General features: G+C 41.7%; 2 protein-coding genes across 2 annotated transcripts in view; both read left to right on the top strand.

Moving 5' to 3' along the window:
- The window catches only part of NLRP14 (NLR family pyrin domain containing 14), a 26,977-nt gene extending 14,192 nt beyond the window's left edge, over positions 1 to 12,785 (top strand). The window contains exons 6-11 of the mRNA XM_064492614.1: positions 1,068 to 1,238; positions 1,656 to 1,826; positions 3,138 to 3,308; positions 5,324 to 5,494; positions 11,599 to 11,769; positions 12,466 to 12,785. Of these exons, the coding sequence (XP_064348684.1) occupies positions 1,068 to 1,238; positions 1,656 to 1,826; positions 3,138 to 3,308; positions 5,324 to 5,494; positions 11,599 to 11,769; positions 12,466 to 12,601 (991 nt within the window). The 3' untranslated portion in view covers positions 12,602 to 12,785. The remainder of the gene's footprint in view (positions 1 to 1,067; positions 1,239 to 1,655; positions 1,827 to 3,137; positions 3,309 to 5,323; positions 5,495 to 11,598; positions 11,770 to 12,465) is intronic.
- On the top strand, positions 12,624 to 25,838 carry RBMXL2 (RBMX like 2). The gene is made up of 2 exons (XM_064492613.1): positions 12,624 to 12,708; positions 24,070 to 25,838. Exon 2 carries the CDS (start codon positions 24,414 to 24,416, stop codon positions 25,593 to 25,595), a length of 1,182 nt encoding a protein of 393 aa, XP_064348683.1. The 5' UTR covers positions 12,624 to 12,708; positions 24,070 to 24,413; the 3' UTR covers positions 25,596 to 25,838.

Genomic DNA, 25,838 nt, shown 5'->3' with positions numbered 1-25,838 from the left:
TCACCCCTGATGTCTCTTCCTCTTCTTATGAGGACATCAAGTACTACTGGGTTAGGGGTCCATTCTTAAGACCTCATTAGCCTTAATTACCTCCTGAGAGGCCCTCTCTCCATATACAGTCACATTGGTGGGGGGTGGGGGTTAGGGCTTCAACATGCAAATCAGGGGGAAGACAATTCGGTCCATAACACCTCTTCAGAGCAAGCTGAGGCTTTCAGCCTTAAGCCATGTTCTAGGTCGTCCAATAAGGTCTAATTCTGGATTGAGGTGGGAGCTTCCCCTGTTCTGACCTCTCTATGCTCTGATTTTGATGAAGGGAAACAATTCTGAAGGCACTCAAGTTGATAAGTCCTCAAAATCAATAAATGGAACAAGTCCAAGTCCAAGTTCCAGGAGTGCCGCTGCCTGAGTCTTCTTACAAGCAGCTGACATTATGCCCAGCCACGCCCAGACCCAAGTTGTTGCTAAATATGAGTCTGTAAAAACAGGGGCTCTCCATGTACTTCTTCTTTTCTCTTTCTGCTTCCCTTCCTCTTTTACTTTATTTTTAGAAACCATTTTATTAATTTCTTGTTTTCACTGTTAAGGATGGGGTTCCTCAGAAAACGCAGGTTGGCTCCCATGAAGAAATGAGCTCTGGGCAGAGAGTTCTGTGGGAGTCCCCGCTTTTGCCCCTGCTTTCCAGCCCAACTCTGTTCTGCCTCAAAGTCAAAGAGTGAAGGGGTACACTCCTTCAGTCCATCTTCTTCCATGATGCGGTTAAAGGAAATTCCTCCCAGATTCAAAAAAATGACCATTTAAAAATATTTTTTAATGTTTTCATACATATTTTGTAGGGAGTTAGGGAGGTGGAGATGGAAGAGGGAAGCTCCCTACCCTCCCCCCTACCCTTCCTAACTCTAGCAGAGCCCCGGGCTTTAGGTAAATCATTCTCATTTGATGTAGAGAAGCCAGATTTTCAGAACAGGTCCCAACAACTGAGAAATCACACCCTCTGGCTAAGTGAGTGGGTGTTATAATAATTCTCTGTGGAGTGGTCATTTCTAATTTTCTGTATTGTTTTCCAGCTTGGAATCCTGCAGCCTAACTACGGTTTGTTGTCTAAATATCTCTAAGGCTCTCATCAGAAGCCAGAGCCTGAGATCTCTGAATCTATCGACTAATAACCTACTGGATGACGGAGTGATGCTGTTGTGCGAGGCCTTGATGCATTCAAAGTGTTACCTGGAGAGACTGTCGTGAGTCTTTCTCTACTGTTTTCTGTAGAGTCATTCTGTGCAGTCTTGTATACTTCCGTTATGATCTGAACGGGGAAGCTGCTTGGGGCTTGACACTAACTGGCTGATCCGTCAGTCCTGGATGACTGCCTCCTTTTCTTTGTCTACCTGCATTCCTCTTTGACTTGACTCTTAAGAGACACTTTTTTTAATGACAGACTTCTTACTTTCATTCCTTTCCAGGCTTCTCTTTTCTCCTCCTCTGTTTATCTCATCAGACCCTGTCCATAGCTGCAATGGAATTCATAATTAAAGTAGGTCTGCCGAGGCTGCTTCTGGAGTAGAGATGGAGGGGTTGTAAGTACCAGCTAGCTTCCCTGTGAAGGAGAAGAGAAGCATGAACCTTCTCTTCCCTCCCCATCTGTATTTCTCCTTCAGCTTAGAACACTGTGGCCTCACGGCAGCTGGCTGTGAGGATCTGTCTTTGGCTCTCATCAGCAATGAACGGCTGACACATTTATGCTTGGCGGACAACGTCTTGGGAGATGGTGGAGTCAAGCTTATTAGCCATGCCTTGAAACATCCACAGTGCACTCTACAGAGCCTTGTGTAAGCTACTAGTTTTCATCCTTCCAATATAACAGACCTTCTGACATACATTTAAAATGGAAAAATATTATGAACATATTCTGTCCCTTGCTTTTTTCTCTCCTGTTATCCCTAACGACAGTGAAGATGATGAAGATGATATTAATCATTGCCATTTATTATGTCCTTACTCTGTGCTGAGCCCTGTGCAAAATTTAATCGGCACAAAAGCACCTGTTGGTGTCAGATTAGCCACTTGAGTTTGAAATGCCTCACTGAACAATAAGGAATGTGAGGCATAGAAAGATTATGCAGCTTGCATGATGCTTCCAAGAAAATGATGGATTCAGGCCTAAAGTCCACCCATCCCAGATCGCTTGTGTGCATTCCCTCTGCAGTTCAGGGGCCTGCATTGTTTAATATCTTCACTATGTCTCTCTAATCCTTTTGGTCAATATTAATTAGATAGTTTAAAATAACTTTTGAAATCATTTGATGTTGAACATCTTTTCAAATGTTAACCTTTAATATTCTAGGAATTGCCTCTTCATAAGGTGTTTTCTCCTGGATATTTTCTGTTTTATAGGCTATGTTATTAATTATATTATATATTAATATATATATTATTACTATTACATTATTGCTATTTTTTTATATATTATAAGTAACTTACCTGGCATGTTGCTGTATTTCTTTTATGGTCATTTTTAGACTACAGACATTCAAAACTTCTGTGAGGTCAAATTACCTCCCCCCTGCATGACTTCTAGAAGTTTTTTCATAATTGGAAATCTTTTTTTTTAATCCACTTCTATCATCTTTTTCCTACTCTTTGCGGATGAATTTTTAACATTTAAATGTTAAATTATTCCAAATGTATTGTGTTATAACTTAAACTTTCTTTCCCCCGTACATCAGGCCTATCATCTGCACTTCATTTACATCCGAATACATCTTTTCCCTTCTGGTGGGAAGTGCCACTTTTCCCATGCACAGAAAGTCCTTATTGTATTACGATTGCGCCCATCCTACTTTGCGTGCCTGCGCCTCCGCTCCAGGCAGCTGCTTCTGCAGTAGAACACTGTATTTATGAGTGATGTAAAGATGTTAATGTGTTATTTATAATTCTGAAGAATGTGATTCCAGTTTTGTAGCCAAATCTGGTACCAACCTAAGTACCCAAGTGAGACAGCCAAAGAGGCAGCGAGGGAGGAGGGCCTTAGGTCTGAGATGCAGTGCTGGCAAGTGGATACAGGACGGTAATGTGAAACCTTCCTAAAGATACAGGGCTCTGAGCAGTGACCCCGTCTTCCCTCGCCATCCTCTCCACAGGCTGAGGCGCTGCCACTTCTCGTCACTCAGCAGTGAGTGTCTCTCTGCCTCGCTCCTGCGCAACAGGAGCCTGACGCACCTGGACCTGGGGTCAAACTGCCTGCGAGACGACGGAGTGAAGCTTCTGTGCGAAGTCTTCCGGCGTCCAGGCTGCCATCTCCAGGCCCTGGAGTAGGTTTTCCGTGGCCTCCCGTCTGCATCGCTTTAAGTACTGTGAGGGCAGGGGGGATGCAGCAGGAAAGGCAGGGAGCCGATTAGCTGTCAGAGAATAGAATCCACAGCCGATTCCCTCTCCCCCTCATTCTGTGAGACAGGCTGGGGAAGTCTGTGGGTCCGATTTTCCTTAAACAATTACTGCAGTGACGACAGTCGGCTTCCCTCAGGTAAGGAGCACCGGGGACACCAGGCCGAGCTTTAGCCGTTTTTTTTTTCCCCTTAGTCATGCTCCAGGGAGTCTACTCTGTGTCTTCTGCCGCACATCCATGAAGCTGAAACTGTGCTCACTGGTTTTTCTCTCTTAAACTCAGGCTTGTAATTCGGTCAGCGTCTAAAGAAGCTGGGAAGGGAAGTTTTTTAAAATATGCAGCAATCCAGTCATTCTCAAACAGCAAAGAGTTTTGCTCCCCTCACGTTCTCTCTTCCTCTGGTAGTGGGCGCACGTCCATGTGCGCGATGTGCGTCTGTGTAGTTGTGACCACTGTGCAGACTTAGAAGTTTCCTTTTTACATGATAGACTTCAGAAGCACATTTAAGTACTTACATACAATTATTATTTTAATGGCTACACGATGTTTAATGTTTCACTAGGTAAATATTGTGGCTAGTGTGAAGCAAGAGAGAGATGTCACTTAGAGATCTTAGCTCATTTCCCACCAGGGCCTCCCGTGGGACTAGCAGCCTGGGTGAGTCACTAAGGGTCCAACCCCAGCATTGCTTTGCTAGAACTCTAAACTGAAGATCGTTGGTATACCCAGAGGTGCTTGGGCTGACGACTGACTCATGAGAATCAGATTTCCAAATGAGTTTAGTAGTTGATTGTAAACATTGTGGTAAACACTACGGTGTAACACATCCGTAAACACTACGATGATTCAACTCTTCGGCCCAATAAGCATCTGTACTTCCTTTTGGAAATGTATGGGGTATGGGTTATGATGTGATTCTTTGGTTTCCTTGATGATTATTCAACTGGAAGACAAAATTATACTTAATGGAGTTTATCACTTAATCCAGTGCCATCATGTAATTTACAGAGACATACTTTCTAAGTGACCTATGCATGTAAGCATTGCTGTAACGCCTGGACACACTGCTTTCTTAGCTGCCTTCGCAGCCTCTGTGGGCACATGCCAGTTCTCTCAGCCAGTATTTACGCCAAATATGAGCTACATGCTCAGAGGACTAAAGGTTATTTCTCAGGTGATGCTTTTGTCCTTGGGTAACTCACAAAATGCCGATGGCAGGGAAAAAAATACAAAGCCAACTATACTACATTCCATCTGTTGTTACAAGGATATGGCAGAAGTCCCAGGGAGCAAGGAATGGGATGGAAGAAACTGAGTTTCTTTAGGCTTAAAAGATAAAGAAGATTTTGTTATGTGCAGATTTCCTAGGCAGAAGGAAAGGAGTGAAAAGAAGGGAAATGCAGATAGATGTGGTATATTTGGGAGAAACTGGACGTGTATGGTGGGAAAATGGGTGAGACAAAGTATGGAAAGAGAACACAAGGCCAGATCGTGAATGCTCTTAAATACCCTACAAAGGACCTGAAAGAAATATCTTTTTGTGTGTAGCTATCTTCCTTGGAGATAACACTTTGAGACAGATTCCTGGAAAGCATTTTTATGTCAAAAATACATTAGAAATTGAAAGCCTAGAGATCTGCGGGTTCCTTGGGAAAGCTTATGTCCATTGGTAGAAATAAGTGTTTATGCCCTAGATTTGGGAAGTTTGTTAGAAAGCAACCTGTTTGTGGGAGAAAGCAGTTTCACTTGCGTTTTTTTTGTTCTGTTCATTAAGAAATCCCATCTGTTTCTACTGTTAATGTTAGATCTTCCTGTGGGCATCCTAGATTGTAGATAGAAAAGGCTCAGAAAAAAAGGCTCAAATACCTGGGCCTCTCTCCTGGGAATAAGCAAATTAAGCCTCACAACTGAGGGTCTCACTTCCCTCTGTGCTTCTCGCAGACTGATGGGCTGTGTTCTCACCAGTGCATGTTGTCTGGATCTGGCCTCTGCTATTCTGAACAACCCAAACCTGCGGAGCCTGGACCTTGGGAACAATGACTTGAAGGATGATGGAGTCAAAATTCTGTTTGAGGCTTTGAGACATCCAGACTGTAATATTCAGAGGCTTGGGTGAGTTCAGTTTTCTATTATGATAATGCTACCTGTTTGATGGCTTGTGTAGCTAGAAGAGATTTAGTATATGGAGAGAGGACAGAAAATAAATGGGGCTAGAAGGTAAGTTACTCTCAGAAATGAGAATGTGAATTTCAAATATATGGATCAATGCAGTGCATGTTGTTAGTACAGAAGCCACATTTCACGTTTGTTTCTTTGTGTCCTTGGTGCCTTGGCCAGAGTATGTATTAAGTAAGTCGTCTTTGATTTAGGTCTGTGTTCTATTATCCTTCCATCTGTCCTTGAATTAATTTTCTTATTAAATCAAAGATTCTACTAATCATCTTCCATCTGGAAAAATGCTATTGATGCTCTCAAGGAGGCTGCAACCTAATAAAATCTCACTCTGTGTGCTGAGTACTTTTTATGTCCAATCATATATTGTTTAGATTTTTATTTTCTTTTTAAATCTTGAACTGATATTGGCTAGTACATTTTTACTTACACGGCATGAATTACTGACATCTGGGTCAAGAATTTTGCTCAGAATGTGGGAAGCCCAGGCACTGTGATATGTCTTCATGATTCTCCCAAGAAAGTGCTCTTTTTTCTGGTTGCATTGACTGTTTATATATGGTTTTTTTGCCCCACAACAATGATGATGTTGTAACTGTTGGGTCTGAATTTTAATTTTATAATCTAATAAGTTAGCCTATTACTGTTTTGTGGATGCTGGCAGGAGACACAGAATCCTATCAGAGTCAGAGGACTTTATTACTTACTCATAGCATAGCCCCCATTAGCTCTGGGCACATTGGTGTGCTCTTCCCTTGCGCCCCAAGGCCCCCAGGGTGGATGTGGGGGATGAGGATGGATGCCTGCACATGCAGTGGGCTGCATTCCAGGAGAGGAGCATTGAGTTTGGTGGACTCACCATTTTACAGCAAGCAGTGAGCAAGCCTGATCTTTGTCCTGGAGGGAGACATTACCTCAAACCTCAAGGCTGCTCATTGCTCAAACATCCTAGGAAATGGCCCAGGTAAAGAGTTGTCAGGGCCTGGCATTTCTGTCAGCAGTACATATAGGAGTTCCATCCATGGAAGAAGGTCTCCCAACAATATCCAACCCTTTTTTCTACACAGTAATACAGTCTTGGCTTCTGATTATTCCCAAGGATATGCCACTCCATTGGCCACTCTGATTAATCTGACCAGCAGAGGCTGGGACCACCTTTGTTCAGTGTCTCTCATACAATATTTAATTAAGGCCCCTATCAACAAGACTCCAAGCACAGGAAGAGGCCAAATTTGCAGTACTGATTTAAACTATGCCCCCAGGGTCCTGGACTCAGCCAACTGAGTAACAACAGGAGGAACAATAGTGCTTGTTTTCCATTACAATTCCTTGAAAGGAAGTTTAGAAGGACCTGCTGCTCCTGGTGTCACTGGCAGTAAATTAAGGAGGCAAAAGATGGGCCAAAAGCAACCCCTTCCCCATTAAAGAGACATGCAGTGGTCCACACTTCCCCACGTGCAGACAGACATACGACCTGAAGGAGCACAGGCTGCACCAGCGTGGGGTTCGCTGTTATATTTGATCTGGGTCATTGTTACATTGATTTGGTTATGTCAGGTGGGCATCGTCACCAAGTAGTTACAGCTGCTTTGTTTGCCACATGAGGCATAAACCCAAGGCTGTTCCAGCGTCAAGAGAATCTTAGGAATTTGTATCAGACTGAAACAAGGTCCTACCGGTTGTCATGTTTGTACCCAGATGAGAGGGATCCACATTTGGGGTCTGCCATCTATGGCCTCAGGTACAACAGAATCGTTCAGAGCCTGCCATGTCCACATGAGCTTTTCTGTTTTCATAGCACGTGGACAGCATGACAACGGGGCAGTGGGTCAGGCCACCGGCTGCAGCTCCTGCTTGACTAAGCAGATCACAGAATCATTTTGCCAGGTGGCAGTGTTGGATCTGGGGGGAAAAAGAGCCTTAACTGTTCTACCCACTTCCTACACCTTCCAGCTTCTAAGGTGGCCCTTCCCTGGGTCTTAGTGTTGCTAGTCTTCCCCCCCATGAAGTCAGTGCATCCCATCCCGGTGCCTGTGACTTCACTTTTTCTCTAATCATCCCCTGCTTGCACCCAGGCCTTCAGGCCAGAGGGATCAGATGGAAGAGAGACATAAGTAGTTTTACAGTATCTACAGAAACCCATTATCTCCCACTCCTTGGTCCGTAAGGAGATTTATCCAGCATTGTCTTCAACCAGATGATCACAGTCCTCATGATCTAGGGCCTTGTCAATCCAAAAGAGAACCCAGTTGTCTAAACAGATTTAGGTTTGAATCCCAAAGGCCTTTTTGGGTGGCCTACCACCTACCAATCTGGCTGGCCTGGAGCTGCTGTCAGGGAAAGAAAAGAAGCATGCCCAGGAATGGTCAGGATACAATCGTGAAACTTCAAAATAGGTTTTTGGGGTTTTTTAAATATATATAACCTGCTATCCCTTTCATCTTAACCGTTACCCTGGAGGTGGCCAAAAAGAGTCAAGCCATTTCAAGGGACAGCCACGTTTAGTGACCAAACTGCCCCACTAAGCTATGTAGACCAGGAGTTGTTGAGGGAGGTGGGGTCAGTAATCTTTTTGATTTAATTTCAAGGGGCTATTCCAGGGTTTTTTTTGCATATATGAAAATGTCTTAGTTTTCTATGAACTTGAATAGCAGCCTGGTTGTGTTCATAATATTTTGGTCATCCTCTGAGAGTTTTACGAGTCCGCTGCCTGCTAGCATTGAATCTGGTTGTAGGAAAGTCTGAAACCAGCTGATTCTTCCCCTTCAATGTCCTTATTGGTTTTTAAAAGAAATTTTTTTCCCCTGGATGTCCTTAGAATTTCTCCTTTAGCCCAATAATTTGTCCTGTGTTGAATTTTCTTTATTAATATTTTTCTGGGGACATGATGTTCCATTTAAGTCTGTAGATTGTGCTTTTTAGGGGTAAGGTTTCCTATCTTTAATTTCTGTATATTTGTCAATTTTTTTGCAAGGTCGCCAATTATGCTTATGTTGGATCTCTTTTGTTTGTATTCCTTATCGATAATTTTCTTTAATCTTTTAAAGACTTTTCTAACTCATCCTACATATTCCTAAGTGTTTTGTTAGCAGTTGTGACTTTTTTGCTCCTTTTAATGAGAACTTCATTCTGTCATTGTAATTTTTCTGTTCTGTTATGTTTAAGCTCTGCCAAATCATATTTTAAACATTTTTAAATAAAATACAGAAAAATAAATTAAACTAGTATTTTAAAAAATCAAGCATGTATGTAATCACACTCAGGCCAGGAAATTTTCCCAGTGAATTTCCCTCAGTCCCTCCCAAATCACAACAACTTCTGTCTTCTTCAAGAAGTAAACATCCTGACTTTGATAGCAGTCACTTATGTGTTTTCTTGTACAGTGAGCCATGATGTACATAATCATAAACAATGGACTTGAATTTTGCTTGATTTTGAATTTTATATTCAGGGAATCATACTTTATATATTCTTTTGTGTTATGATTTTATTTTATGATTGTAAGAGTTATCTGGTTGTTTCCAGTGGCTGTTTTTATTCATTTTTTATTGCTATAAAAGATGAATGAATGACCATACCACAGACTATTGCTAACCTGAAACCAATAGATTGCCAGATATTTCTCTGGCAATAATGGGTTTATTCAGGATCAACAGAGAATTATAATTCAGCATCTGTAACCATGATGAGCTATGTGCAGTCTCCACATGGCAAGGGAAGGAGAATGCTTTTATACAGGGGAAAGGAAGTTGGGAGGGCTACAGTAAACTAAGAGTCCAGGGCTTTTCATCGGCTGAGTCCTTGCCAGAAATAGAAGTCCTTTTTCTTCCAGTGGGGTTCTATCTTTGCAGGGTGTGAGAGCTCCCCCTGCTGGTCTCCCAGTTCTATTTAATTGAGGTTTCTGTTTAGTAGTTTTCCTAGGCTATATAAACCATTCTATTGGTGGACTTTTGGGTTGTTTTCATTTCTTTTCTTTAATGATTAGTGCTGCTATGGGCATTTTAATACATTAACTGTGAGACACCCATGTACACATTTATCTAGGGTAAATAATTAAGAGTGGAATTTAATATCTTGGGGAATATTCCCCAGGGATTAGACTAATTTATTCTACCACTGGCAATGTACAAGAGTTCCTGTTGCTCTCTGTTCTTGTCAATTTTATCAGACTTAATTTTTAAAAGTTTAGCCAGTCATGTGTGGTTTTAGCATATGATTGTGTAAGACTGGAATTATTTCTTCCTTGTACTTTGTAGAAATTTCTGGTGAAGTCATGTGATCTGGAGTTCATTTTTGTGGAGAGTTTTTTGACTTCTGCCTCAATTTTTAAATAATTATATACTTACATAGATTTTCTCTTATTGAGTAATTTTTGGTAAGTGATAATATTCCTGTAATTTTATCCATTTTCAATTTTAAAACTTATTGGCAAGTGTCTAATAATACTGTATTATTATCTGTTTAATGTCTCAATCATCTCTAGTGATTTAGATATCAGTCATGTTTCATTAATATTTTATCTTATTATTTCTTCTACTTTTGTTGAGTTTATTTTACCATTCTTTTTCTAAATTCTTGAGTTGGATGAGTTAGCTCATACATATTTCCTTCTTTTCCTACAGACTTTATGATTTTCCTTCAAATCACTGCATTAACTTCACCCTACAAGATTTTATACTATATGTAGTGTTTTTGTTATTTTTGAGTCTAAAATATTTAACTTCCTGAAGATTTTTTTCTTCAACTCATGGATTATTCTAAAGTGTACTCCTTACTTTTAAAACATAAGAGGAGTTTCTTGTTATCTTTTTACATTTAATCTCTAGCACTGTAGTCTGAGAACACTTCTGTGCATGATTTCAGCTCCTTAAAATTTGTTAACATTTGTTTCACGGCCCATGTATAGTCAGTTTTGTATGTGTCCATAGTGCACTTGAGAAGAACACGAAGAGTTCTGGGCTGCAGTTTTCATATCAGTTAAGATTGTTAATTCTGTTGTTCAAATCATCTGGTATTTTTAGTGATTTTTTTTTCCAGATAATTCAATTACTGTGAAAAATAGGTTAAAATTTCTGTTATAATTACAGATGTGTGTATTTCATTTTGTAGTCCTGTTAGTTTTTATTTTCTATATCTTGAGACTTTTATTAGTGACTGCAAATTCAGAATGATTGTTTCCTGATGAATTCTTGATGACCTTTTCTCTTACAATGCTTTTAACCCTAACGTTTACTTTGTATGACATTTATGTAACTTGTGTCAAAATTGGACTATTGCCCCCACCAATTTATGTGTGTTCCATGTGGGTAGCAACTGGAAAATATTTTTACATACTCAGCACCTATATAGACACTTAAATGTTGAATGGCTAGATAAACAGAAGATGAAAATTAAAATTAATGGGTTGGGGGCGAATCATCAGGTCCAGAAGGTTGAGTTGAATATGATTCATCAGTTCGTGATATTATATTATCTTTGGTTTATGCAAGGGCCCTCTGTTGCCTGTTGGTTGGTTGGTTAGTTAATGTATCTCCATTAACCATATCTCCTTCTCACCTGTAGGCAACTTACCTAATGTGTTTGAAATACACCATAGAATTGTGTGTCCTTATAAAAGATGTAATATTGTTTCTAGGTGTATGCATTTTTATTTGCATAAATGGCATGGTGCTAGAGACCTCATTATATACCTTGCCCTTTTACACTCAACACCGTATTTCTAAAATCTTCTTATGTTGCTATACTTTTAATCCTGTTCAAGGATTCAGTTGCTTCATAGTTTTCCTTTGTGTGTTTCCACATTTTATTTACTCCCTGGACCATAATTATGACTTTGTAATTCATGATATGATATAGGAGTGGATATCTTCAACCCATAAATAGCTAGAAGTAATGAACATTATACTTATATTCCTTGACTTTACCCACGTTGTGTTCATTTTTTAAGCTTCTGGGGTCCTCCTACATGCCCCGCTCTCAGATCTCGTGTGTGTGTGCTGTCATGGGAGATAGTTCATTTCATCTTTAGTCTCTCCTCCCTGCAGGTTGGAATACTGTGGTTTGACCGCCCTCTGTTGTCAGGATCTCTCCTCTACCCTGAGCAGCAACCAAAGACTGATAAAAATAAACCTGACCTTGAATACCTTAGGGCACGAAGGAATTAAGAAGTTATGTGAAGTCTTGAGGTCTCCTGAATGTAAACTGCAGGTTCTAGGGTAAGTCGTCACTGGCTTCTCAGGGGGAAAGGTTCCTGGAATGAGGGGTTTGGGGAGCCACTCGTTCAGGGCTAGCCTCAGCCTCAGCCTGACTGTGGGTCCTCTGGTGTTGTCCAGGCCCTTATTTGTTTTTCTCCCATCGAACACTGAATTCCAAGAGATATGATGTAGCATAGGAGTTAGGAACCAAGAACTCTGGAGCCAGACTACCTGAGTTTAAATTCCGGCCCTGCCACTTACTAGATACTTGAACTGGCGCTAGTCCCCAGTCTCTGTGTTTCTGTTTCCTTATCTGTAAACTGGATGAAATGCTAACATCTGCCCACAGGGTTTCTGTGAGGCTGGACCACCTGAGTCAACACAGGCAGTATTTAGAGCAGTGCCTAGCATATAATGCGTTTGTGTTGGCTGTTTTCATAGTCATGATTAGTAGAACTATCTTGCTTGAATAGGAAAAGGCTCTCGGCAGATCCTTTAAAATCTTAACCTATTTTCTCTTTCTCTCTATACTCTGTTGTCCTTCAGCTGCTGTATCTCCCTCAGTGGATCGGTCAGTTTCCTTGCCCGCTGCCCAGCCATGTTCATATTCTCTTTCAGGTCTCCCCCGCTCAAATAAATCCCCAGAGAAAGTAAAGGGCTGTGGGGAAACCGGGAGGTGCTTTCGTGGCAAGTAGAGATGTTCCCTTGTTTTCTCAGGCTGTGCAAAGAGGCATTTGACGAGGAAGCCCAGGAGCTGCTAGAAGCGGTGTGCAGCAGCAACCCACACCTTGCCATTCAGCAGGACTGTGATGACCTTGACGAAGAGGATGGCTCCTGGTGGCGGTGTCTCTGACTCAAAAAACCTGGTAGTCTTGAACAGAGCCAAATAAAGACCCCGGCAAGACAAGGCCGGGGGGCTTCATGTCCAGATGTCCCGCATTTGACGTCTGCCAGGTATAGGTTAGTCACTTCTCTGTAAAATGCTCTAGTTCACACGGGGGTTAAGAGGCAAAAATAAAATGGAAGACTTAAAGCTCTGTGCAAGTGTAACATGTTTTTCACTGAACTTGGAATTGAAGAATTCAGAGAAGCCTAGAAGTGAGACTAGAGGAGGGGGGCTGGGGAAGATTACGTTCAAGCACCTGGCTTGCCTTTCTCTCCATTTCCACCGCCAGGGCTTTCTTCACAGCCTCGCCATCTGCGGCACATTTTACTGAATGCTTCCCCGTTGAGTGCCTGGGGCCACTCGGGTCAAAATCATTTGGGTGTTTTTTTAAAATGGAGATTCCTAAGCCCCCACACCAGACTTACTGAATCAAGGTATCTGGGTGAGGGCCCTAGAAACAGGCATTTTTGATAATTTTCCAGGCAATTCTTTGATACATTAATATTTAAGACTCACTAATCTCAGTAGAAACAGGAGTCCACTTCTGCAATCAATCTTTTCCGTAGCTGATTGTGAAGATACAAGGAGATATAAAGGTTATTGGGGTTGGAACTTAAAAACGGATTCTTCCATTTGGCAGAAACACGGCACAATGACATTTTCTGGGAAGGAATGTTTTGGTTATTTATCGCTATGTAACAAACTATTCCAAAACACAGGGGCTTAAAACATGAGTCACTTTGTTATATTTCATGATGTGATGGATTAGAACCAGAAGGGGCTCAGCTAAGCATTTCTTACGCTCCACAGGACATCCCCCTGTGTCCCTTGGTGGTGTTCAGCTGACAGCCGGGTCGCTGTAGAAGCCTGAGGATGACTTTAGTCACATGCCTGGTGCCTTGGACAGGATGGGTGACTGGCAGGCTGAGTTGGGCTGGGCCCCTCTTCCCTCTAGGCTTAGGGCCTCTCCAGCAGGGAGGAAGGACTACTTTGTTAGAGATTCAGGGCTTGAAAAAGTCAAGTGGAAGTTGCCAATTCTCTTAAAAGCTAGGCCCAGAACTGGCATAAGGTCACTTTTCTTTCACTTCCTTGGTCAGAACTATCGAGGCCACCCCAGATTCAAGGGCCATCACTTGTTGATGGCAATAGCGTCAAAGAATTTGTGGCATTCCTTAGTCCACCACCAACTCTTACCAGTTTTTTCTCCCTGTCTGTAGGGGATAAGAAAGCCTCTTAGCTGGGATAACAGCTCCTGGGTCACTGTAGCAGGGCTGGAGACAAGAGTGAACCAAGGCAGTTAGAAAGGGGCAGATGGCAATCATGGGACAACTTGCAGGTAATGTAACTGGAGCTGATAGCTGCACAGAACAGTGATACGCTGACATCTGGCAGAGATGATACCTAGAGAGGGGTCAGTATTGAGGTTGACTCCCTGTGATGACAATCATGCTGGTTAGAGAAAGCTAGCCTCGGGCTGTTGTAACAAACACAGAAAAGGAAGTACATGTCAGAGAAGGGGTGTTCCTTTCCCACAGCAGCTTTGGGCTGCAGTGAGCATCTTATCTTTCAAAGACAACAGGATTTCCAAGCTGCCCAAGTAAAACTCCAGCCAAGGTGTTGATAAATGCTTCTCATCAAGGTGATTTTTTTTTTTACCAAATTTTCAGATAAAAGAAAATTCTTTTGTTTTTTAAACCCAATTTCAGAGCACTGAAGATAACAGAGGAAGATAACTTTCTCATTTCATTTTATACAGTGAGAACTTTGATGATAGAACTTACAAAGGCAGCACTAAAGAGAAAGCTGAATATTGCTTATGAATATATATGCAAAGACCAAATGTATTTGAAAATTAATTCTAACAATTAATTAAAATATACCATGACTATTATGATTTATAACAAGTGCAAGAGAGGACAAGTACTAGGAGGAATGTTATAATTTACGACATTAGCTACTTGGTGGAGAAAGACCAAGGAATCCCCTTTATATTGTCAACTACTTCTGTAGCACGACAAGGACTGTTTCCCTTGTGCTGACAACAGTACACTAGAAGCACCGCCATTTAAATGTTGAAAACATGCCTGGTATCACTGCTGTCAGGGAACCTATGGGCCGGGATTAGGGTGTGGCAAGTGAGGCATTTATTCTCAGGGTTTCAAGTACAGGGTCAGACACTGTCTTTCTTTAAATGTTTAATATTTGGTTACCATGAATATTTTTGGATTGATTTTGACTTTTACAAATATTCCCCTAAAATGTTGTTTATCTTGATTACTGAGGTTCTTTTTTGTTTGTTTTGTTGTTGTTGTTTTTGGTGGGGGAGGTAATTAGGTTTGTTTATTTATTTATTTATTTATTTATTTATTTATTTAGAGGAGTAATTGGGGATTGAACCCAGGACCCTGTGCATGCCAAGTATGCACTCTACCATTTAAGCTATACCCTCCTCCCCTACTGAGATTCTTTGTTTTTTGGCATCTCCTTAAATTTCATGCATCAGGCAAACCATTCCCCTTATCCTAAACACAGCTCTGTGTTAGGGATGGTTTGTAATTTTAAATGGTGTAGTTAAGGAGTCAAAGAGGATAGTCAAAGAATCAAACATCAGCTTTGTTGATTCTTTATATTTTGTCTGTTTTCTTTTTTATAAGCTTATTTTGTAAATTCTTGTTTCATATTTTCTGTTATCGTTGAATTTGTTTTGTCAGTATGCTTACTTCTTAAGTTAGAGTCTTACCTTATTGATTTCCAGCCTTTTATTTTAAGCATTAAGGTTTTAATTCCCTTCTTATTTACATTTTAGCTGAATTCTCATGCTTTGAACATGGAGTCTTTTTTTTTTGAGGTATAATTGATTTACAATATTATATAAGTTTCAAGTATACAACGTAGTGATTCAGAATTTTTAAACATATTCCGTTTATAGTTATTATAAAATGTTGGCTATATTCCCTGTGCTGTACAATATATCCCTGTAGCTTACTTATTTTATATATAGTAGCTTGTACATCTTAATCTCCTACCCCTATTTTGCTCCTTCTCACTGGTAATCATTAGTTTGTTCTTTCTCTGTTGATCTGAGTCTCTTTCTTTTTCGTTACATTCACTAGTTTGTTTTACTTTTTAGATTCCACATATATGTGGTATCATACAGTGTTTGTTTGACTTTTTTCACTAAGCATAATACCCTCCAATTCATCCAGAATATGGAGTATTTTCACTAACATTCAGGTTCAAATATTTTCTGATTTACACAATTCTTTTTATGTGACCCATATGTCACAAAGAAGCATGCTTATAAATTTCCAAACAGGCATTTTAAAAGTTATCATCTTGCTATTGGTTTTTAACGTAACAGAGTTCAGATAATGTGTTCTGTATGAAAATCATTTTTGAAATTAGTTAAAATAGAATTTCTGGCCTCATATATAATCAACTTTCTATGTGTACTTGAAAATAATATGCATTTTCCCATGAGTGAAAATGTGTATGTGTATATGTAGCCGTTAAGTCAAGGTTTTTAATGATGCAGTTCAAATTTTCCTGTACTAATTTTCTCAGTCTATAAATTATTAAGAATATTTTCTTTAAATCTTTTAATAGGATGGACAGATTTCCTATTTGTATAGTTCTTTAAAATTTTCCTTTAGATATTTTGAGGCTATGGTATTGGGTAAATGTGGTAGAAACATGTTACAGGCAGCTTGGAGCTCACATGCTTTCAGCTTGGCAACCAAGGAGAAAAGATCTCTTCTTTCCCCTGCTTTGGTTTAAAATGTTTTCCAAAGACTAATTGGTCCATTGTAGATCCAGAGAAGCAGTAAAATAATTTTCAAAGATTTTAAATCATGACTCTTATAGAGATGCAGAGTGAATTCTTGTGAAAGAATATTATCAATTCATTAGTAAGGGAGCTAGTGAGATGCTGATTTACAAAGCATTTGAGGAACAAGAGTTTATATATCCATCATGAAAGGCATTTTTAGAAGTTAGAATAACATAGTAAGGTAGATACAAAACTGATTAATGTCCTACTAGGCAATAAATGATAACCTTTGGGATTATCTTTTCAACCATATAGAGAAAATTTACACTGGTAAGAATTATTTGCACTGCTATTAGGTTTCTACAAGATAACCTTTACCCTTACAAAGTTGTGAATGTTCTGATCAATAGAACTAAGAGTCAGAGAACTGTTAAAATATAAAATGAGGCACATCAAAAATTTTAAGAGTTTATTTAAACAAAAAACTATTTAAATAGGGGAATGCCAAACCAGAAATGGTTAGGCGCACTCCACCCGACAGGAGCTAGGGGAAAGACTTTAATAGAGAAGATGCAAAAAGCAAAGCAAGGAAATTACTTGATTGGCCAAAGCTGAAGTATTTTCCTTATTTGGAAAAGCCTAGCTGGCTGTAATTGGTTGTCCTTAGGTTTCGATTTCTTAACCTTGAGGCATTTATAACCTTTTGGTTTGCTTAGTAGCAAGGTAATACTAAAGTTTTAGAACCACCTCAGTCTAATGGCCTCCTTGTTTAGCTAATTGAACATAAAGAGACACACCCATAGGAAATCAGACAACCCCCAGTCTGCTAGACAATATGCCTCAAACTACAATTAAAAGGACACTTAGTAACACCAGTAATACCTTTTGCCTAATTTTGTTTTGGATAATTTTTCTTAACAGTGCTCACCTCTTAGAACAAGTAGATCTCTGTTGGCGATGTGGCCACCAAGATTATTGTTGGTTGTCACAACTGAGGGTTTCTACTGGCATCAGATGATGTTTCACACATCAAGTGAATCTGGAATCAAAGGATTTGGGATTTAGTCCTTTTACTATCAGTTACAAGTTCTGTAATATTGGCAAATATTTCATATTTTCATACTTCAATTATCTATACAATGGAGGCTAAAAAAATATGTCTCACTAACTTTCTTGATTCTTAGCCCAGGAGAAAGTGAACTTTGGGTTGAAGGAGGAGGGAGATTGTCTGAAGGACAACTGTCTATACCCTCCTAGGGTGTTGTGATTTATAATAAAATAAATTTTGTTCCTGGCTCGCCACACAAAAACCCTTGGGATTTCCTAATAAGAGCAATGGTAGCATCTTTTGTTCTAATATTTTAATTTTGTCCTCAGTTTCTGAAATTGCTTCAGAGCCATACAGGTGAAATGGGTAACTCATAACAACCCCCTCTCAACCACACTTGAGTTAATGTTATTGCGGTGACTGTTGGAAATCCCTTAAGGATGGGGGGCTGGTTACCAGGGAAACCAACCAATTAAAGAGTTGGAACTTTCAGTCATACCTCCTAACACCAGGGATGGGGTGCGGCTGGAGGTTGAGTCAATCACCAATGGCCCGTGATTTAATCAATCATGCCTGTGTGCTGCGGCCTCCATTAAAACCCAAACGGAGGGGTCTGGAGAGCTTCCAGAATGGTAAACCAGAACATATCCACCTGCCAGGCTCCAAACTCCTTGGGGACAGAAGCTCTTGCTGTTCAGGACGTTGCCATATGTATCTCTTCGTCTGGCTGTTCATTCGTATCCTTTATTGTCATTTGTAATAAATCGGTAACCTAGTAAGTAAAGTAAACTACCTTCCTGAGTCCTGTGAGCCGCTCTAGCAAATTAATTGAACCTCAGGAGGGGGTCTTGGAAACCTCAGATTTATAGTCAGTTGATCAGATGCACAGTTAACAACTTGGACTTGTGACTAGCATCTGAAGTGGGAGCACTTTAACCTACAGGATCCGATGCTATCTCCAGGCAGACAGTGTCGGAACTGAGTTAAATCTGTGCGACAGCTGGTCTCATCTGAGGAGAATGGAGTTAATTGCTTGGTGGTGTGGGGAGAAAACACGTATCATACCTTCTATCATCAATACGACATAGAATGCAAGAGAAAATTATAATGAAAAACTAGGTTGAAAAGACTTCTTTTCAGTCTCCTACTACAGCTTCTTTAAATCATCATTTCCTGTCTGGTCTCCTGGCTTCTCTTACTGAATTCTACTGTATTTTCCACACCACTTTCAATGTAATTTTCTGTAAAAACAAAACACAAAAAATGCTCAAGTCTGTTTTCCCCCTCCTTCCACCTCTAATGCTTACATTCAGCCTCATCTTTTGACCCCTAAACACAGTGTAAACCTTTATACATATTCTTTTTCATTATAGGTTATTACAAGCTATTGAATATAGTTCCCCATGCTATGCTATTTTTGTTTATCTATTTTATATATAGTAGTTAGTATCTGCAAATCCTGAACTCCCAATTTATCCCTCCCCACCCTCTCTGTTTCCCCCTGGTAACCATAAGCTTATTTTCTGTGTCTGTGAGTCTGTCTGTGTTTTGTAAATATGTTCATTTGTGTCTTTATTTTTAAAGATTCCACATATGAGTGATATCATATAGTATTTTTCTTTCTCTTTCTGGCTTACTTAGCACGCCAGTCTCCAGGTCGACAACAGTACTTTCAAACAGAAAAACACTGATTAGCTTATCATTGTGTCTGTTTTCCTTTGCATATATTGTTCCCTCTGTAATATTTTTCTCTTCCTGCCTTAGTCTTCATTACTTTATCATCACAAATCTTCTCTCAGCAAATATTGATACTTCTTTAAGAACAGAGGACAGGGTGAAAACTAATGGGTTCCTTTATAGCAACAAGGGGAAAGAAAGACTATGAGCTCACATGTTAGTACTTTTGTCTTTCAGATGTGATTAGTCGTTTAACAGCCCCCTTTACTATTTGTCATCACCTTCAGAATCTCCTTCACCTACAGTGCCTGCCATAGAGCAGGTGCTCACTGCCTGCTCTGCTCTTCCACTCTTCACAGAGCCAGCTCTGGATCATCTACAGACTGCAGTTTCACTATCACATCCTCCCCGATGCTGAGCACTCTAAGTACCAGCACCTTCTCCCCATTTCCTAATGAAGCACCACCGTGTTTCCTTCCTACCACTAACAGATTTCTCAGTAAATGAATGAAAGCAAAAATATCCTACTCCTCCTGGGAACATCTGCATTACTTTCCAGCTTCCCAGCAACTCAATGAAGCAGGTGATCTTTTTAGCACAGGAAAACCCACTGACTCCCACAGTTTGGGAGACTGCTCCAGGAACAGCCAGCTCTCCGGAGGCTTCTGGAATCGCAGCATCCACATCCAGTGGGAGTCCCTGGATCCTAGGTAGTTGAGGAAAGGAGCTCAGCAGGCTTTAGCCGCCCCACGGGAGCAGGTTGGTGCTAGCTGTAGGTAGGGAGGGGCGGGCACCACTGGCCGGGCTGGCGTCTCAGTGGGTGCCGGTCTTTGTCCCTAAGACAGGTGCGGTCAGAACTCGGCTTAGGGCGCCAGGTAGGAGCGTGGGCATGCCTGGAAAGGAGGCGACCCCAACCCTGGTCTCCATACCAGAGAAAGCAGAACCCCAGACAGAGCTTTGAGGCTGCGACTGCTCTCGTTACTTGCTGTCCTGGGTTCTCCTTTCTCTTGTAGTTCCCAGATCTTTGCTGCTTGGTCAGTTTCACGACTCATAATAATCACCAGTGTCCCAATCTGTGAAGGCCCTTCCCTAAAAAGGGCCAGAAATGAATTTCTCCAAAGTGGGCACTTGCTATAAATCATTGTAAGAAATGAATGATAGATACATATTTCATCACATGTAAGAAAAAGAAAGGTGAGGTGATGTGGGAAAGAAAGAAAAAATTATAGTCATCAGTCATCCCCCCTGTGGGAAAAACTGCATAGTCTTACTAGCATCCTCCTCCATCCCAGATCCACCAGTAAAAAGACAAGGACTCTAGTGAGGACACTCCTTAGCCCCACTCGTGTGTGTGTGTGCACACTCATGAAGATGTGCAAGCCAGCCCTTCGTAACTATATCTAGCCCTTTAGACAACCGATGTTTTAACTGTCCATTCCAACTCTCTACCAGACTATTATCTAAGCAGGAGAGCTCCCTGTCCATCTCTTTACAATAGGGGCTGTAAAGGATGTTCCTTGGTCTGAAGAAATGTCACCTGGTGATCCAAATTAGTGCAATACGTACTATAATGGTTCTTTTTTAGAACTGAAGTATAGTTGATTTAAATGCTGTGTTAATATCTGATGTACAACAAGTGATTCAGTTATACATATATAGATATATACTCTTTTGCATTATAGGTTATTACAAGCTATTGAATGTAGTTCCCTGCGCTGTACAGTAGGACCTGTTGTTTGTCTATTCTAGTTTGTATCTAATCTCAAACTCCTAATTTATGTCCTCCCTTCCCCTTTAGTACCCATAAGTTTGTCTTCTATGTCTCTTTCTATTTTTGTAAATAAGTTCATTTGTGTCATTGTTTTAGATTCCACATGTAAGTGATGTATTTGTCTTTCTGTCTGATTTACTTTACTTATATGATAATCTCTAGGTCCATCCATGTTGCTGCAAATGGCATATAAATATGTATGATAAATATGTGTGTATGTGTGTGTATATGTTTGTATCTCACAACTTCTTTATCCAATCATCTGTCTATGGACATTTAAATTGCTTCCATGTCTTGGCTATTGTAAGTAGTGCTACTATGAACATGGATGTAAAATATCTGAGACTCAATTCTTTTGTAGATATACCCAAAAGTAGATTGCTGAATCATATGGTAATTCTATTTTTATTTTTTTTGAAGAACCACTGTGCTGTTTCCCATAGTAGCTGCACCATTTTACATTCCCACCAATAATGCACAAGTGTTCCAGTTTCTCCACATCCTGCTCAACATTTGTTCTTCTGGTCTTTCTTTCTTTCTTCCTTTCTTTTTTTGATAGTAACCATACTAATGGGTATGAGGTGATAAGATTATTTTATGTCCTTCAGTCATAGGGACAGTGTCCAACAGCAAGCTAGTAACTGCCCCTCAAATGGAAATTCTCCAGTCAGTTCTGTGAGGCGTTCACAGGCTTCTGCTATTAGCCCCAGTATACATTCCAGATAGGTCTATGGTAGAGAGAATTCACTCGATACCAGCACTCAAGGTTTTATCCTGTACTGTGTGGGCTCAGGCGATCTTGTTTGTTCCCATTGACCATGTCCAACTAATATTGCCTGAAAGGTGAATTTACATGCCTTGTGTTTTACAATGCAATGTCCATCCACATAATTCATTCAAGTAAAAGAGACAGACCCAATCACATCATGTAAAGCATTACATGTTTAAACATTCTCAACTTCCACTTAAATCCTATCAATCCTTACATTTCTATATTCTCTCAATCTAATTGCAGCTCTAGTTTTGATACCATAATGCATGAGCCTCCCTTGTCAAGGAGTCCCAGACCCTTGGGACCACTGGCCATTTTACCCACTCATAAGACTGTGTCCGCATTATTAGAGAAATGAATGAAGACAAACCCTGTGATACAAGAGAAAGCAAGAAAGACGGGAAAAAGGCAAGAAAGGCATAGTTAACAGGCAGCGTACACTAAGCTGGCAGAAAAAAATCTGAAAAATACTGAGCTATATAAGTATTGGACAAAACAAATTAAGGTAAAAATATTATGAATAATGAGAATCATTACATAATAAAGGCATTCACATAGCAATTCTTAATTTTTACATATCTAACAATATAATCTTAAATTACATGAAGCAAAAATGGACATAAAAATAAAGAGAAATTGACAAATCCACAATTAGGGGATTTTAAAACAGTTCTCAGTGACAACTCTATCAAATAAAAAATAAGTTAGGATAAGGAAGACTTGAACATCACTATGTAAGGAAAGAATTCTACCCAAATATTTAGAGAACACACTTCTCAAGCATCTATGGAACATCAGACACACATAAAAAAAATACACATACAAACACACATGTGTGTTAGGTCACAAAGCAAGTCTCAGCAGACACCAATGAATGGATCGTATAGAGCAAGTTAAAGAAAAATCAGAAATACATGTTTGAAAATTTTAAAAATTCTTCGTGAGTCAAGAAAACGAAAAATGAGAAAATGTTAGGAACTAAACAACAATGAAAACACCATGTACCAGCTCAGGACATGCTGTTAACTAGTAAATACATTGAGAATAAATTTTAAACTTAGATACAAGTAGAAGAAATGTTTTTTTTTAAAAACTCTTAATGCACTGTGTCTCACCTAACCAGGACAAAAATAACACAAATTCTAAATCAAAAGAATATGGAAAGAAGGGGAAAAAAAGACAATAGCAGCAAATAAAATACAGAGGATCAGCAAAGAAAAAGGCTTGTATTTTGAAAATATAAACAAATTCTGGTAACACTGGTCACAAAAAAGAGAAAGCAAAACAGGACATGGCTATTGATAAAATTTGAAGTTAAAGTAAAAAGGATAACTCCCAGAAAAAAGTATATCTTCCAAAGACCAAGTCAAGAAGAAATTTTTAAAACTCTGAATAGACTGAAACTAGAAGAAATTTAGGAGAAATCTCCACTCAGTATGGGGGAAAAAAAGTATTGGCTGATACCTTTTACGCTCAGAAATGTAAAATTTCTAAGTATGAGCAAACAAAAATCGTTAATATAATTAAGAATGAATACATCCCAAACAAGTTTACCTTAGAAATATAGTAATTATTTAATAATAAAAATCTGTTACTGCAGTTCATCACATGAACTGATGCATTTAAACTTTACTTCCATTCATGCATGCTAAAAATCTCAAAACCTTAAAAGATTCGCTATTAAAATCAAAACGTAAAAACACCTGCTTTCACTACCTTTTTCAATGTTATATGGTTATTGCAGCAAACAATATAACATAAGTAAATATATACATGCACAAACAGCACTGAGTAAAGATAGTTTTTTAAAAAGATGTCTTTAGACATTACAATCTCAGGGAAAGATGGTTCACCCATTTACTCGTCACACTTACTTCCATTCAGAAAATATCGTGAGGAACAAATCTGAATTGTGTAATTTGCCTGAATGACCCCCAAATGTTTTGTTTTTCTGAGGTATGCCTGTTTCCAGAGGGTCCAAGTGCTTTTACATTTCGTCTTTATTTTGTCCCTCAAGTGACTTTCTGTTTCAATGTTTAGCTTAAAGGGCAGTTCCAACACTACATAACCATGAGGCCTTTGAAAGTTGAAAAATGGAAGAAAACGATGCAGAAGGGAAAGATGGTACAAAGAATGACTCCCTCATCTTCCTATTCCACACTTACCAAGTTCTCTCTCCCCGTTCGGCAATGCAAAAAATCTTATTCTTAATACACTACATACAAACTGCATTTTAAAACTTTTAAATTGCCATTATTTCATTTTTCAGTTAATTTTTCCGTCTGAATGTGGTTTCGGTAACTTGGATTGTAATGTATTAAAATTCCTCTCAGGAAGAACAATGGGGGGGAATTTTTTTTTAACCTAACGACTTCTCATTTTGCATCTGTGCTTTCAGGAGTGAACTGAAGAACTTAAGCCAAGGGTAGGTTAATAGGTCGAAGTCGAACGAATGGAAAGAAAGCCGCAAAACCGCCAACCTTCCTGGACGGCGGGACTGCCCTCCCCACACCACCAACCAATCACAACCTGCAAGAGCGGGCCTGGCTGCGAGGACCCGACCCCAGAGGGCACAACCCGGAGCGTTCTGCCCGCGCAGCGGGGGCGGCGACCGCGGTTCCGGGGACGACGCGACGACGCGCCGCCCGACCGGTAGGAGTCGCCCTCGGCGAGCGGGCTCGAAGGCCACGACGTGTGCCGCGCCTCCGCCTCACGCTGCCACTGACCGCTCGACCCGCAGACATGGTGGAAGCGGATCGCCCGGGGAAGCTTTTCATCGGCGGGCTCAACCCCGAAACCGACGAGAAAGCCCTCGAGACCGCGTTTGGCAAGTATGGCCGCATCACCGAGGTGCTCCTGATGAAGGATCGAGAAACCAGCAAGTCCAGGGGCTTCGCGTTCGTCACCTTCGAAAACCCGGCAGACGCCAAGGCCGCCGCCAGAGACATGAACGGCAAGTCCCTGGATGGTAAGGCCATCAAGGTGGCGCAGGCCACCAAGCCGGCGTTCGAGAGCGGCCGGCGGGGCCTGCTGCCCGCCCGCAGCCGCGGCCGCCCGAGGGGCCTGCGCGGGGCCCGCGGCGGCGGCCCGCGGCGACCCCCATCCCGGGGTGGGCCCGGGGACGACGTCAGCTACGCGGGCGATTTCGACCTGCGGCCCTCCAGGGCCCCGATGCCCATGAAGCGCGGGCCTCCGCCACCGCCCCGCAGGGCCGGCCCGCCCCCGAAGAGAGCCGCGCCGTCGGGCCCGGCTCGCAGCGGCGGCGGCGGAATGCGCGGGCGGGCCCCGGCCGCGCGGGGGCGAGACGGCTACGCAGGCCCGCCGCGCCGGGAGCCGCCGCCCCCGCGCCGGGACCCCTACCTGGGCCCCCGGGAGGAGGGTTACTCGCCCCGAGACGGCTACTCGAGCCGCGACTACCCGAGCGCCCGCGACCCCCGGGATTTCGCCCCCTCGCCGCGAGAGTACACCTACCGCGACTACGGCCACTCCAGCGCCCGGGACGACTGTCCATCGAGAGGCTACGGCGACCGAGACGGCTACGGGGGCCGCGACCGCGACTACGCCGACCATCCTAGCGGAGGCTCCTACCGAGACACCTTCGAGAGCTACGGGGACCCGCGCAGCGCCGCCCCCGCGCGGGGGCCCCCGCCATCCTACGGCGGCGGCGGCCGCTACGACGAGTACCGCGGCTGCTCCCCCGACGCCTACGGCGGAGGCCGCGACGGTTACGCCGGTGGCCGGAGCGAGCGCTACTCGAGGGGCCGCGACCGGGTAGGCCGAGCGGATCGCGGGCTCCCGCCGTCCATGGAGAGGGGCTGCCCTCCCCCGCGCGATTCCTACAGCCGTTCGGGCCGCAGGGTCCCCCGAGGCGGAGGCCGCCTGGGAAGCCGCTCGGAGAGAGGGGGAGGCCGGAGCCGATACTGAGCCCGAACAGACCTGGGGCCGAAATCCTTTCTCAGAAGCGCCCGAAAAGAAGAGCCGGTTCTGTGGTAACTACCAGAGGACTAGTACAAGGAAGAGTTGTTTTTACCTTTTAAGAATGTCCTGTTAACTTCCTCTCCACAATTTTTTGTGCTTTTGCGAGGAAAAAGTTAAAACTCGTTTCATTTCGTTTTGGAATTGTTAACGTTTCTTTCAACAAGCTCATTTAAAAGCATACGACTTGAA

Source organism: Camelus dromedarius, chromosome 12 (assembly GCF_036321535.1).
Source record: "Camelus dromedarius isolate mCamDro1 chromosome 12, mCamDro1.pat, whole genome shotgun sequence".
Classification (NCBI taxonomy): Eukaryota; Metazoa; Chordata; class Mammalia; order Artiodactyla; family Camelidae; genus Camelus; species Camelus dromedarius.
The sequence above is the reverse complement of the archived record's forward strand: the minus strand, read 5'-3'. Positions and strand labels throughout refer to the sequence as shown.

Excerpts from the sequence above, each read along its gene's own strand:
- RBMXL2 (XM_064492613.1), top strand. The coding sequence starts at position 24,414 with ATGGTGGAAGCGGATCGCCCGGGGAAGCTTTTCATCGGCGGGCTCAAC.